This window comes from Corvus brachyrhynchos, unplaced genomic scaffold (assembly GCF_000691975.1).
Source record: "Corvus brachyrhynchos isolate BGI_N302 unplaced genomic scaffold, ASM69197v1 scaffold14, whole genome shotgun sequence".
Taxonomy (NCBI): domain Eukaryota; kingdom Metazoa; phylum Chordata; class Aves; order Passeriformes; family Corvidae; genus Corvus; species Corvus brachyrhynchos.
This window is the reverse complement of record NW_008239110.1, coordinates 22,851,802-22,866,143: the sequence shown is the minus strand read 5'-3', so window position 1 is coordinate 22,866,143 and position 14,342 is coordinate 22,851,802. Positions and strand designations below refer to the sequence as shown.

The following is a 14,342-nucleotide window of genomic DNA, read 5'->3' as shown; positions in this document are numbered from 1 at the left end:
ACAAGACATAACTAAATTTTATTAAAAGCCTAACACCACTGCTATAATTTCAAGCTTCACTGTACAGAGACAACTTACTGACTACTACCCTGAAGAACCACATTACCCTGAAAACAAGCTTAAGAAGCCATATTTAGTATACCAAAATGAAGCGAACTAGGAATACTGAGCAAGGAACAGTGATCAAGGGTTTTCATAAGCAGTCTAAAACAGAATACAGAACTCTCCTGCTTCAGGGAAAAACCACCATGTTAAACCATTACCCTAAATAGACATATTAAAGCTTTTAATGTATGCATCATCAAAAAACCCCTTGTTGCTACATACAAAGAATTGCAGTTGTTTTTCAATTTGAGAAACAAAACAAAAAAACCTTTCACGCCAACACCAAAAAACAGAATTACAGTATCCTCTATATGAAAACAGCAGTGTTTTTGAGTATATGAAGTGCTCTCAGGTTATGCATCAAAGCTTTTCAGTAATTAGGTGTCTCAGTAACAGCATTTGGGACCAACTTAGAGTTTAAGCTCTGTGGCCAAAATGGTTAACATTCACTGTTAATATGACCAGCTTGCTCATACCTAGAATAATTATGAGCTACTAAATATACCAAACACTCAGGGACACAGATAATACCCAATACTCTGCTTAAAGATCATGATGCTGGAGATAGGACAGAGCATGGATTAAAAGTAGGACAATTGTTTAAGAAAAAACATAGGCAAATTAGCAGAACATTAGCTGATAAATAACTTTACTTCTCTCAACCCTAATAAACAGTGTTCACGAAAAACTGGGAGATAAAAAGTCTTTTGTAGTATCTCTGCTTTTTAAACTAGGTAGTTGTTGCCAAAACAGTTAAATGTCCACAGGGGCTACTATTTTAAAGGTAACTGCCAGCATCCATTTTTGAGAACTGTTCAGACAAATTAGTCTGTTTAAAAAAGGGTTCCTGAAAAACTGTCAAATTAATACTAGGTTCAAAGCAAATGGATATCTTTTCTCATACCAGTTTCCATAGCTTCTCCTGAGACTTGCATGTCTCAAATGTCATGTAAAGAATTTGTAGCACATATACTCTCCTAGGTGCCAAAGACATAATTTTAAAATTCTGTGAAGATGTTTATTGCCCTATTTTTAGGGATTTACAATTGTGCCATGTGCCAGAGGTAATATATACAACACACCACCAGATTTCACAAATACATGCAATATCTTGTTACAGTAAACTTTCAGAGAGATCCCTCTGCCGACTGCAAATGAATACATACCCAGTGAACTGCAGGAAATATCCTACATGTTTCTGATACATTATTCCAAGCCAGAGGTCACATAGTTTATGAAGTTTCCATCATTTAAACTGAACATATTAAACAAACAAGAAACTCTCCAAACCACAAGGGGCACACAGAGACAAGGCTAAGTACTTTGTCCATTACAAGACCTTCAAAAATGCAAGCAGCTGCAATGTCTTCACAAAGTATATTAATTTGTGCTTTTTCCCCCACAGCAGAATGCACAGAGCTCAGAAAAGCTGATAAATATTAGTCCAAAATAATATCCTAACCAAAAAATCAACCTAGCCCAAGTACTGCTGTCATTCCTGATTCTACGCTTGTGTACTAATACATAGCAGCAGAATTAACATGTCAAACTCATTACTGATGATCAGGGTTCGGAACACACGACTTCTGGTGACAGTATTCTAAACCAGAATCTACTGAAAACATTTGAAAAACGACACAGAAAAAAGCCTCCTCCTCACGAGACTGGTTTGTGCAAGTATGAAATTCCTAAAGTTAAAAAAAATCTATCACTTTCCTGTATGCAAATACACATGTGCAGAAGCACAGACCATGCATGTGCATAAATAGTGCTGTTCTGAACCAGAACAAGCCTAAGCAAAGTCCACTCATATACAAGCTATCTGTTCCCCTATTTTTAAAAACAATTTTTCATCAACCTTGTTTAATGTTTGTTCTTTCACTATTTCTCATCTGCTCATCCCAGATGCAATAAAGTCGTATGTAAAGCGCTTTCATTTTAAAATACTGAAACAAACATTATTTTCTTACTGGTAAGCTCGATGGTCTTTCTTGCTGGATTAGATTCAAGTCTTCATGGTTAGGCTTTCCTGGGGCCATAGGGGGTTGAGATCTGGTTCCATAGCCTTCCTGAGACATGTCCTGCAACAACAGTTGTAAAAGACTTATTAACCTGACTCAGTAATTTTAATTAAATCTGCATCACAGAAGGGTGAAAATACAACAGCTGAGTGCTGATGGTTTTTTTGATCAGAAGTTTTTGCTAGTTAAACCTTTCTTATACAAGTATCAAGCCCACACAGGTACTACTATGACAAGTGATGTCTGTAAAGAAAACCTGGGAGCTGAGACGCATGCCAGCAACCAGCAGAGCATCACCACTGGAACATGGGAAAACACACAAAACCAAACCTCTTAAATAAACAACCCCATTTTACTGTAAAAGAGTAAGGAGTAAGCACAAACATTCATCCTACTCTAAGATGTATTCTCAACCGTTTTGATAAAGCCAGGTGGAAGACTGGACTTGAAAAGAGGACTGCAATCACACTGTGTAATCACACTCCTGTAACAACCCTAGATTCACCATCAGTACTACTGGCGCAGATTTCAAACCCTGGCCATCAGGTCATAGCACACGGCACAGTCGCTGCATCTGCTGGAGGCACGTTCTGTCTGAAGGGTTAGAGGGCACATGTATTTGATCAAGAGTAGATCCAAAGCTTGTACCAGTAACCTGGGGATTTTCCTCCCTACACAAGCCCAAGCAGCTGTAGTTAATGGCCCAACACAACACCCACCATGCCCGGGTGAGGGGAGCAATGAAACAACCTCCTGTCCTGCAGCCCATCCCCCACCCCCTGAGCACAAGCTCACTTCACACGCAGAGATACTTGCCCATTGCAAAGCCTTAAATTCAGGTGTCATTTTAGCTTCTATAGCAGCTTCTACACCAACTTCTTTAGGGAAAACAACAGAAAGCTCAATACTGACTTCAGCATGTATAACTGGCAGGGAAAGTTGAAGAACCAGTTCCTGCTAGAAAAGATATCTCACCTTTTTCTTCGTTTTTAAATGGTTTAACTCTCCTCTCCCCTTCCCCAGTTTGCTACCAGTTCAGTTTGCTTCAGCCACCCTCAGGCTTTCGATTTTGTGGCATACCTAAAGCAGGCAGGAGCCGCAAGGCACAGAGGGACAGGGCAACTGCCTTCCGCCCCACCCCACCAACACCTTGCTGCTGCCTGTGCAGGGCTGCTCAGGCAGCCCAGTGCCCACAGCCACAGCTGTGGCTCATGCACAGACTCCAGAAGGCAGCTGGTTGGCAGAGCAGGAAAGCTTTCTGTCTCCAGTTTTAGCCCCGCTTCTGACAGAGGGAAATTTGTTAACAACTGTACCACTTCCATTCAGCCCTTTCCACCCATTTGGACTCTCACAAATTATTTTAAGGGATGCAGAAAATTCAATGGGGCTAATTAAACAAACCCAAGCAAACCTGATACAATATAAACCCAGCAATAAATGATCCTATCCCTAAGCCTGTGCCAAGTAAAATCAAGAAACACTTAAAAGGCCAGCACTTCAATGTGGTTACCAGCAGAGGGTAACAATTAAGCTTAAGGGTGACAAAGGCTGATGGCTGAATGATTATTATCCCCTGTGACCCCCCGCACTCCCTCCCGCCCAGATTTCCACTTGTCACACAGCTCTCCTGCTGCGCACACCAGCAGGTTCCTGTGGATTAACAGTGAGGTTTAAAATCAACAAATGGCACAAGGCCTCCATTCAGCAGCCTTCACCCCAGTACAAAGGAGTAGAAAGGTGCAGGACAGCTTCACAATAGGCAAACAAATGAGCAAACCTCTGCTTTCCTCTTTATTTAAAAATGCGCACGCACACACACACACCACGCTCACGCACGCTGGGGCTGTCACTACACAGGCATTTGCAATAAACCCAGCAACCCCAGAGTTCAACTTCCAATTCAGCGTTCAATGCTGTTCTTTCTAATTCTTAAAAAATTACACCAAATAAAAACCACTTGTCAAAACAACAACAACAAAAACCATACAGTTATACCAAGAGTGGTGAAAAAGGATAAACGTTTAGGAGATGTCATTGTAGAAACACAATTGTTCCTTTTTCCAAACAGACACTCCAGGATTTTGCTGGGAAGGAAAACATGTTTTATATTTTGAAAAATCAAGAGCCATTACTTCCTTACAAAGTACCAAGCATGGGTTTTCCCACATGTTTGCAAGATTTTAACCTTGCTTCCTACTGAAATTTGCAGGGAGACCAGAGCAGGAGAGAGAAGAGACAGCATGCTTTCTCACGAGAAATACTGCAGGTTGAATGGAATTTACTTTTACCTGGGTATTTGAACACTATGTATGAAATGTCTTTCCACACACTGAAGAGCACAGTAAAAACCCACAACACCCTTTGTCTTTTTAAATGCATCATTTTCATAGAGCTTTCCTTTCTTTCTGTAGAAAAATCCAGTCAATTTGCTCAGTTCTAGATGAGGTTTCAAAACACATAGACATTTGGTTTGTTAATGATGCAGGCACCTGTGCACTCCAAATGGGACTGAGATTACAAACTCTTTCTTACACTCTCTGTAAAGCCATGTAGATATTTGGATCACTAGAAACTTGGAAAGCAGCTCTTGAGAAGTAAAGAATCAGTTTGCTCTCAGTAAGCTGCAGGCATGGGAAATCTCCCAGATGAAATATGCATGGGACTGTGTGTATAATTTTATCTGTTTATGCATATGTATTGTCCAATAAAAACAGTCCATTTATATCCTAAACATAATGATTAAATAATAGCATATTTCACTAAGAGGTTGGCTTCATAACCAAAGTAGTGCTTAGTATCATTTTCACTGAAAAACAGAACAGAGAAAATCCCTACTGCCTTTCTTCAGTTCTGCATTTGGAAATTTTGCTAACATACAGCATATTACAGAATAGCTACAACAGATTTTGAGAGATAAATAAGAAGTAAGGACAGAAGTATTAGGGTAAATTGTCTGTCACGGAGGAAATGCATGGAATTGGCAATTCTTGCAGCTTTGAAAGGTCATTTTTCTTCCTAGCATCTAGGAATGGATTTATCGGGGACTGAACAGAGGGAACATAAGGGAAAGAGGAAAATGTTACCACGTGTTGTGCTACAGTCATGGCTGAGGAATTCCCCACTGATACTGGGGCTCAATCTTCTTCTGGGATTCCCAAGGTTTTTTTTTGACTCCCAGTATCTCATCCATTATTGACATCAGATTTCAAAGCAAAGCTTATGATTTTTTATGAATCACAGAAAATCCTTCCTACCATAGATGAGCATGTGTGTAAGACACAGATCCAGGCTTTTATAAACAGAAGGCTACAAGTTTCCACTCAGAACTTCCCAACTTGGCACAAACCCAATCGTATCATAGCTGTTACAGCACAAACTGTCAACAAAGTTGTAAAATAACTAGTCAGGGTTTCCCCCATCAAATTTTAGAAAAGCACAAGGACAAATAATCAGCAAGTCATAAACATATACTCAAAATAGCTGAGATTTAGACTCTTTTAGACTTTTTGAAACACATTTATGATTAAAATAGGTAGACAAAAAAAGGACTAGACAGAGCCTAAAGCCTATGTGTTGGGTAAGCTGTTCAGAAATTGATCCATTAACAGTTACTATATTTGGGAATTAATAATAATAACAACAACTAATTGCTTATCATCCACAGAGCCAGGACTAGTTATTCACCTCCTATTTATGTACACTTTCAGCTTTTTCTGCAAATTGTGGTATATGGAGCTCAAGATTTGTGTAGTCTAAGCAGTAAGGGAGGAAATGGGGTATTTTCATCCCTCTTGTTCTCTGTTACTGTATTCATCATAAAGACTTTCAAAGTCTCTAATTCTGGTGTGGGATTTCTCTACCACAGAGGTTTAAAGTGACCGAGTGAGCCTATGTACCGACCTGCAATAAAGTCAAAGGCTCCTTGTTCCTGCTTCCCACAATTCTTGCAGCTGGACACACATCCCTTAGCTTGTATTAGTGGTCTGTATTAGACCACTTTGTTAGACGGTGCAATTTAAAACTTGCCAGGTAAGCAACGCCTTCCCCCTCAGCTTCATGATGCTTTACTGAGTAGAGCTGGCCTTGGGAAGGGTTGGGTGAGCAAGAGAGGAAGGAAACTTCCCTTCTCTGGCAGCAGCCAGCCCTGAGCCTGGCTCCACACTTGCAGGAGTCAATTACACTGCAACCACTTTGGAGCAGGCCACTGCCAGACAGCTTTTTCCCTTTTTCATATGCAATGGTAATTAGTGTCATGCTTTCATTCTCTAGCTAGCCTAACACAAGCAAGCCTGGCCACATGGATGTCTTCTCTGAAAATCTGAATGAATATAGCGCCGAAAATGATTGAAACCATGTAGATGAAATGCACATTTGTTTTAAGTTTTGCTGAAGATGATTAGATCTAATTATTACATAGTTTAAATTATTTTTAATGGAAAATGAAAGCATAGTGAAAATATCAATGTTTGAGGGAAAACCACATTTAAAGGAGGGCTGGGTGAGAAATATCATTCAGGCTTCATCCACTTCTACTGCAGTGAGTTTCAGAGTGATAACATGACCACCCAGGAAGATAAGTACCATGATGGTTAAATAGAAAGAAAATAATTTATTGAAAATAATATGCTAGAATTCAATCTGAAAAAAACTCATTAAAAACTATTTTAGCCCATGTTCTTGATTCAGTGAGTTAATCTTAAGAAGACTTTAAGTGTGGGAGCAGCAAATTCTATAGCAGTGTGACAACAGCAAAACTGAAAGCAAATGTAATTTTTATTTTTATTTTTTTTTTTTTTGCCTCAGACCACTTGAGAAAGGAAGTCAGGGCCCAGTAGAGCAGCCAAGAGAAGTGGACCGCCCTACAATACAAGATTATTTTACTCATCTCTGAAGGAATATTACTGAACAGAAAGAAGCCAAGCGATATGTTAGGGGCTATGCTAGAAGGACATGCCTTGTTACCACTCAACCAAGCATCTGTTCGTTTTGTGTAGATAAAGTTGTATCAACACATCTCCCCTGTTTTCACTTTCTGCACTAACAGGTTACAATAAAGCAAAAATGACTTACCAGAATGATGACATATCCCTAAGCAGCCAACTTCTAGCCCAACCCTAATACCTAACATGTCACCTCCCAAGCTGTATATTCTCTGGCAGCACAAAACTGACAACAAAGGACAGCCAACCTGTTAGAGGTATATTGTAGGGAAGGCTGCACTCAGAAAAAATGTTATGCCCACGGGCACACGCAACACTGAGTCTCACACAAGCAGCCCTGCGGGGAACGATCCACTAAGGACAAAAGAGCAGAGACATTTGCTTGAATCCTGGACAGATGGTCTGCAGAAGTCCTACAGGATGTAGACAGACTCTTGTAGAAGCTCTTGGGTCAAGAAGAAATACATGTAATATATGTGTCTTGAATTTTAGGAATCAGAAATGGAGAAGGAAAAATGAAACAAAAGCTTGTAAAAGCCTTGAAGAAAATTGGTATCTTGCAGCTGGAGAGCATTGTGCACAAACCAGCAAGAAAGTCTCTTGCTGCACAGAAGGAACAGGTGATTGCAGAAAAAAAAATTGCTTTGTAGGTCCCAGCACCTATTACACCAACAAAACGAAGAGCATGCTAACCACCGGAGGTGGATTACCAATGCAGTCTGGTAATCCTCTTAAACACGCGAGTCTGTGTTTACGTGATGAACTGAATAAACCCTGTTCACAACCAGAATACGTAAATCATTTCAAGCCAACCCTCTACCACCACCATGGAAACCTAAATGGAGACAAGGAAAGCAGCTGTCCCAAAGAACGGCAACCAGCAGGCTGGCATCTCCCTCTGAGATAGCTGACACTATTTTGCTAACTGCTGCTTCATTGGGACTGGCAAGCAGTGACTGATCCTCTTTCAGGTCGTTACCATTTGCCCACAGTCAAGCCAGGGCAGGAACATGCCCTCAGAAACAAAGATGATACTCTGCCTCACCAAGTTAACTTTAGTCTTCAACTTCTTTACAGGTACTAAAGGGAGTCAACAACTTCAGAAAATTGCCAAAGCAAAATGGCCCCTTCCTTTTCCAAGAGGAGAAATTAATCCAGAAATCATAACTAATTTGTCAGGGAAAAATCCTACCATGTATGTGGAGACATTTGGAAAACCTGCCAGTTTGCATGCCTCAAGTGCTGACCAGTCATTGTCACTAAGACACCTCATCATCTTCTCCAATGCTATTAATACTGTCCCTTCCAAGGTATCTGCAGTTTCTTTCTAAAACTTACTATTTCCTAGATGTCCTTTGTTAAGCTGACTAAAATAAATAATTTACAATGGTAACATAATTTTCTCCCTTCAAGATCCCAGTTATCATGAAATGACATCTGAGTTAAGTCATAAGACTGAGAGGAAAGAAAAGAAATACACTTTACACAGCAGTTGATGCAAAAGATACTTAACTTCGGTAAGCAAATATACTGTTGAGGGTCAGTTCATCAGAATTCTCTGGAAGTTATTAGCAAGTCAGATACCTAACTATCAAAGGCTTTTTCCTGCAGAATACACTGAAAACATTTTAAGCACAGACAGGGTCAAAAAAACCTCCCCACATCTTACAAGAAGATTTTTTGTTTGGACAACATAGCTTCTAGTCATATATTAGGTAACCTGAGCCAACTAACAAGACAGAAGGGTCTCTCCTCCTAAACACTCTAGTCCATTTTCACATGTGTCTTCTCTATATGGCCTCCAGGAGCCACATTAAGCAAGTGATGCAGGAAGAGCTCCAAGATGAAATCATTCTCAGAAACCCTTATCTTGCTTTTCTCTTTCACCACTATTGCATTCCATGGATCACAGAGCATATCAATAGTGGATTTAATCAGAAACAAGACATTTCTTCTCATTTTCCTCTCTCATACTTGTAACATGCCACAAGAAAAATAGGCCAGTTTGATGTTTGTATTAAAATGTGACTGTTGCACGCTGCACAACCTGATAAACAGCTGTCAGCTCTTCATTTACAGGCAAAAAAGGTAGGATTTTGTTCTAGAGATTTAAAGTTCCAGTGTAAATAAAGAGATGAGAGTCCAAGGAAGTAATCTGAGAAATATAACTTGGAAATGAGAGGTAACATGAGCATTTTATTTCCATGCATTTTCCCATGTTTACAGAGCTTTTTGGACTTTTCCTTAAAAACCCTACAAAGCTCGACAGTCCAACCACGCTTTCATTTTCTACACCCCCTCCTTCCTCTCCCTGCCATCTTTTCTCTGACAAAGCTATATTTAAAACAAAACAGAACAAACAAAAAACCAAAAAAAAGTTTTTTAAAAAAGAGGCCTGGCTGGTTTTGCATGTCCTATTCTTTATAGTCACTTGGGACAGACTACCATGTTAATGTGATGACTTACAGATTTTGTGCCATCCAGCATCCTGCCCTGCCACACTAGTCCTTCCTAAAACTCCAGGAGGAATGCATCGCTTCAGCAGACCCGAGATACGAAGCTGGGCTGAGAAACAGCTCTGCACTCCAAAGAAACAGCTAAACCCAGCAAAAGGTGAGAGAGGGGCAGGATTTAAAACCTGCCATTTCTTTCAACTCAGCTGCTGCAGAAGCAGGGAGCTGGGGGGCTCTGTGTCCCAGAGGGCAGCAGCCTGCCCCAGACTGCCTGCTGCCGCCGAGGAAGCTCTCCCAAGCATACGGCTCGCTGGCAGAAATGAGGTCAGAGCACTGCCCGCAGCTTACAGCAGAGCTGAAAGCCTGAAGCCAGCTTACAGAATATAAAGAGAAAAGCTGCACCGAGAGCAGCTGCTACCTCTAGGCTAATCGAGCTAGGTAGTACCCAAGGATGAGACTTCCTCACTGGAGACCGGAAAACATTACTTTGGTGTTTTCTTAGGGGCACGTCTGTGTCTGTGCTTCGAGGTAAAAGCCAGGACTTCATCTAAAGGCTCATGAAAACCTGCAAATTGGTGAGGAAGAGCTGCAAAACATCACTGGAGTTACATTTTTAAAAAAACATTATGGAGAGGTTTGTTCCTAACCCCTGTCCCTCATATATAAAGCTATATTATATTACAGACAACTTTTGTATCACAGTCCAGTGTCACCTGCTAACTTACTCCCTAACACTCCATCACAGAGGTCCCTTAAACAAAAAATTCAAAGGAGGTTTACCAACTATTTTATCAACAGTACAATCATAGGAGAAGGAAGTGAAGCTCAGATGCAAAAATATCTGTAATAAACTTGGTAAAGAAGGTATTTTCAAGTGGTCTCTACTGTTTTGGTTAACTTTGTTTTTCAGTATATGAAAGTGTTAGTGTGTTACATTTGGGGCTACTGGAAGTTGAAAATTAGCTGCATTACCATCCTCCCTTTCTCTGCAGTCTGTGAAGACACAGAGTATCTGTGCAAAAATTGTTAAATCCAGCCCACCACATGGAACAGTATCTTAGTCCAAGGAGTGGGAAAAGAACAGTAATTTCCAAAAGCAAGCACCCACAAGTAAAAGCAATTCAATGGACTGAACAATACAAAAGTTTAAATCAAAAGCAGTAAACTATTTATTTATTCTTTTGAGATAGAAAAGTCTTCACCACCATCACCACAACCACAATTTCTCAAAAGAAAATATTCCCAACTGTGCTGGTGCTGGGAGTGGCAGGAGGAGGGAGTAAGAAGGTGGTGGACAAATGAAAGAAGTGGTGAAAACTTCAAACTCTAACACTGGACCACTGACTCTTTAATACAGCAATGTAAAAACAGCGACATTCATTAAAAGTTGGTAAAGGATTACTAGGTAACAAAGCAACAATAATCCTCTCCTTTTTTGTGAGGGTGAAGGAGAACAATCTTCATGAATTCTGTAGGCAGAGACCCAAACCCCAGACTAGTTATAGCTGGTTATTTAGCTTTCTACCTAAAAACATGCATGTGGAAGATAGCTTCTTGGCAGTCAGGGATAAGCATGAGGAAAACACAAAGAGAGAGGCTGTGCTCTTCCAGAGCTTGATTTATTGAGGGACAGCTCACCAAGACCAACAGTTGTTCTACTATCTCCCGCAACATAAACACCAAGTAGTTTTGTCAACATGTAAACTTGTTTTTTAAGTGGTATCTTATTTATTTTGATTTGCTATTTCATTCTTTGTTGTACCTATCTGATTGCAACAACTAGAACACCCTGTAACAATTCAGCTGCATGCTCCAAAATCTACTTGAAATCCTACTACAGTAAGAAAAAGCGTCAGCAGAAGGGAAACAATGGAAAGGATAATGAATGCATATGAAATATATGCTGGTCAATACTCAGATGATACATTGTCTCAACAACAAAATCCCAATGCAAAATACAGAAAATAAAACTAAATATATATATACTGAACAGCTTCAATTATTAAAGAAAATGCGTGCAGCCAAAAAAATGCAGTGGTAAATTTTAGGCCAGGAATATTAACAAACTTATTTTCCCTACCTCTGAGGAAAATAATGTGTGTTAATTTAAAGGCCATAAGAGAATACTGCTATATTGCAACTGGCCATGAGGTGCAATTTACAAGACCACTGAAATTTGGAATATATACTGCTCATGCAGAACTAAAAAACCAAGCCAAACAAAACAAACAGTAAAAAAAAAATCCTACCACTTAGATTTATGAGTAGTTTTTAGACTTTACAACATGATAACTTAATTCAGAATGCTATTCTATTTGCATTTTAGAATATTTCTTAGAACAGCATTTGTGCCTTTATATTTTAAAACATTTGCATAGACAACTTTTGTCAATGAACAGCCATCAGATTAGTGGATCATAAAATAAATGACAATTATATGATCAGGTATCTTTTGATAAACTCACTATTCTGTTTAACTTACTGCTAAATTTCAAAGGTATGGATAAAATTATTTCTGGGATATTAATTTAGCTCTCAGAGTAACATTAAAAGAAAACTCTCAATGAGTAGTAAGGAGAGTGGTAAGGGGAGCAACAATAGTTATGATCACTAATCTCCTACAACAAAATAGTTTTTATCAGCCTGCATTCCAGTAGTTTTACTATCAAGTTAATTAATTGACTCCTATGCTAATATCTAAATGCCAAGCAATTAATAGCACTGAACTATAAATGGTTTTTCTTTGCTCTTGTAGTTATTTTATAAAGCAAATGCAATTCTGTCACTTCACTGATTTAATGCAGGCTTTGTGAGGTTAATATTCCAAAGCAATTGCAAAATAAAGAACTGCTTTAATTAACCTTCTGTAATTTAAATACTGGGAGATATCAGAACTTAGAAACTTCAAATAATATCACCGTCATAACAACAACAACAATAATACTTTGTGGATCAAAGCCAAACCACTGATTTGAGAACTTTAAGAAATACACTTGGACACATGTATCTTACTGTGTTTCTAAACTCATTAGAAAGACTTTTCTCTAAGCATAGCATACTAAATCCATGATAGATTTTACATAGTTTTTGTAGTTGAGCTGAAAAATGTTTCCTTTTAGAATTATTTCCTTATAAATACTGAAGTTTTCAGTTTGAACAAATGATTCAGCACCCCCACTTTTTGGACTAGACTAGTTTGAGAAGATTTTTGTTATGGACATAGGACACTGCCCACTAAATCTACAAACTGGATTGCATGTAAGTAACTGACCACTTAAAAATAAAGGAGCAAAACAGGACCTTCCTCTTCCTAGGAGATTAAGTTTTCTCTCTTTCCAATTTAGCTGAAAGGAGGCTTTTATTGTCAGAGTTTCTTTATGATGTTGTATGCTAACTTCATTTTAGTACATGAAAAAAAATCAAGACTCAGACTTTTCAGCATTGTGTATCTTTCAAGTACAAAAGCTGCAATATGTCTGCCAGGCTCAGAATGATACCAAAAACATGGGAATAAAAATTAAAAACCAGCAGGATTCAGGTGGTCATGAACATTCCTGCCAAACAGGTTTGCAGTGTGCTCTGACCTATCTCCTCTGACTCTCCGGCTGGGTATCATCAAACCCCCATCAGCAGCAGCTGCCTCAAAAGGTGCACTTGCTGGTTTCACAAGAGAAGAAAGCTGACCTTCAGAATTCCTCCTTCAAGTGGAAAAGCCTGCTTTCGGCAGAAAACCATTAAGAGATGAAGACAGCAAAAACCCATATATACTGAGAAAATGTTTAACTACAATGAGGGAACTTTAAACTGAAGGTGCTGTTCAGTTGTTGAGACAGCTCAGAGGCAAACAAATACTTTCACTGACAATCCTTTGGAAGATTATAAAACAGAAGTATAAACAAGCTTGCTACATTTTATACATGAATAGTAGTACCACTTTGCAAGATAAAGTACTTCTCCTTTCCCAGTAGTATCACTTAACAAATCCAAGTTACTACAAAGACAGCAATGTGTAAGGGGTAGTTATACATGCTAACTTTAACAGCTTCAGGCCTAGCAGACTGGAGTTGGATTTTTATTTGCATGAATTGATCAATGTCTGTAAACACCCTCTTTAAAATAACAGGGCCAAGAAAGTCTTCTCTAAATCTGAATGCAGATTTTTGAGTTTGGCCAACAAGCCTTGAGCAAAAACAAACCTGTGCTGCTGTGACTGCTGCTCTGTGCTATGCCCTCAATTTTGTATTTATGCTCAGGTGTGAGTTCACAGACAATTATACTTTCTTCTTCTGCCTGACTCTATTCCTTCTAGCTACTTGGCTCTGGATGATTATTTGCCAGGTCTGACAAGGTAGCACTTATTATAATCTTACAAATACAGAGAGAAATAGCTGAGGAAAAAAAAGAGAGAGGTTTGACAAATTTCCTGGAATGATATAAGCAATGATGAGCAAACAGAGCAGTTCCCAAAAGGACAATAATCAACCATTCCCACTACTGGGAGAAAATGCAGCAGAGGAGTCACAGTTTCACTGAACTTCCAAGCTGAGTTAAATAACCTCAACCACATAAATAGCCTTATGCTTAACACTTATTTGCTATCATAGCAGCATCATGATTATGAACTAAGACTTTATAAAAGCAGAGATCTAACTGGCAAAGATTTCAATCACTTAAGTACTCATTGAACCTACAAAGGTTCAAATCTCTCTTGTCCTTCTTGAAAATATCATGTGCTTAAGAAAGGCTCAAAAAGGATAAATCAGTTTTATGTACAAGTTCAATATGGTTCATATTTCAACAGTTCTTAAATCACTTCAGTGTTC

At 39.1% G+C, this 14,342-nt stretch overlaps 1 protein-coding gene across 11 annotated transcripts in view; it reads right to left on the bottom strand.

Annotated features, from left to right (window-relative positions):
- The window catches only part of ARID1B (AT-rich interaction domain 1B), a 296,599-nt gene that overhangs the window by 225,621 nt on the left and 56,636 nt on the right, over nucleotides 1-14,342 (bottom strand). For all 11 annotated transcript variants that reach the window (XM_017739507.1, XM_017739513.1, XM_017739516.1 and 8 more), the window contains exon 3: nucleotides 2,076-2,186. In XM_017739507.1, the coding sequence (XP_017594996.1) occupies nucleotides 2,076-2,186 (111 nt within the window). The remainder of the gene's footprint in view (nucleotides 1-2,075; nucleotides 2,187-14,342) is intronic.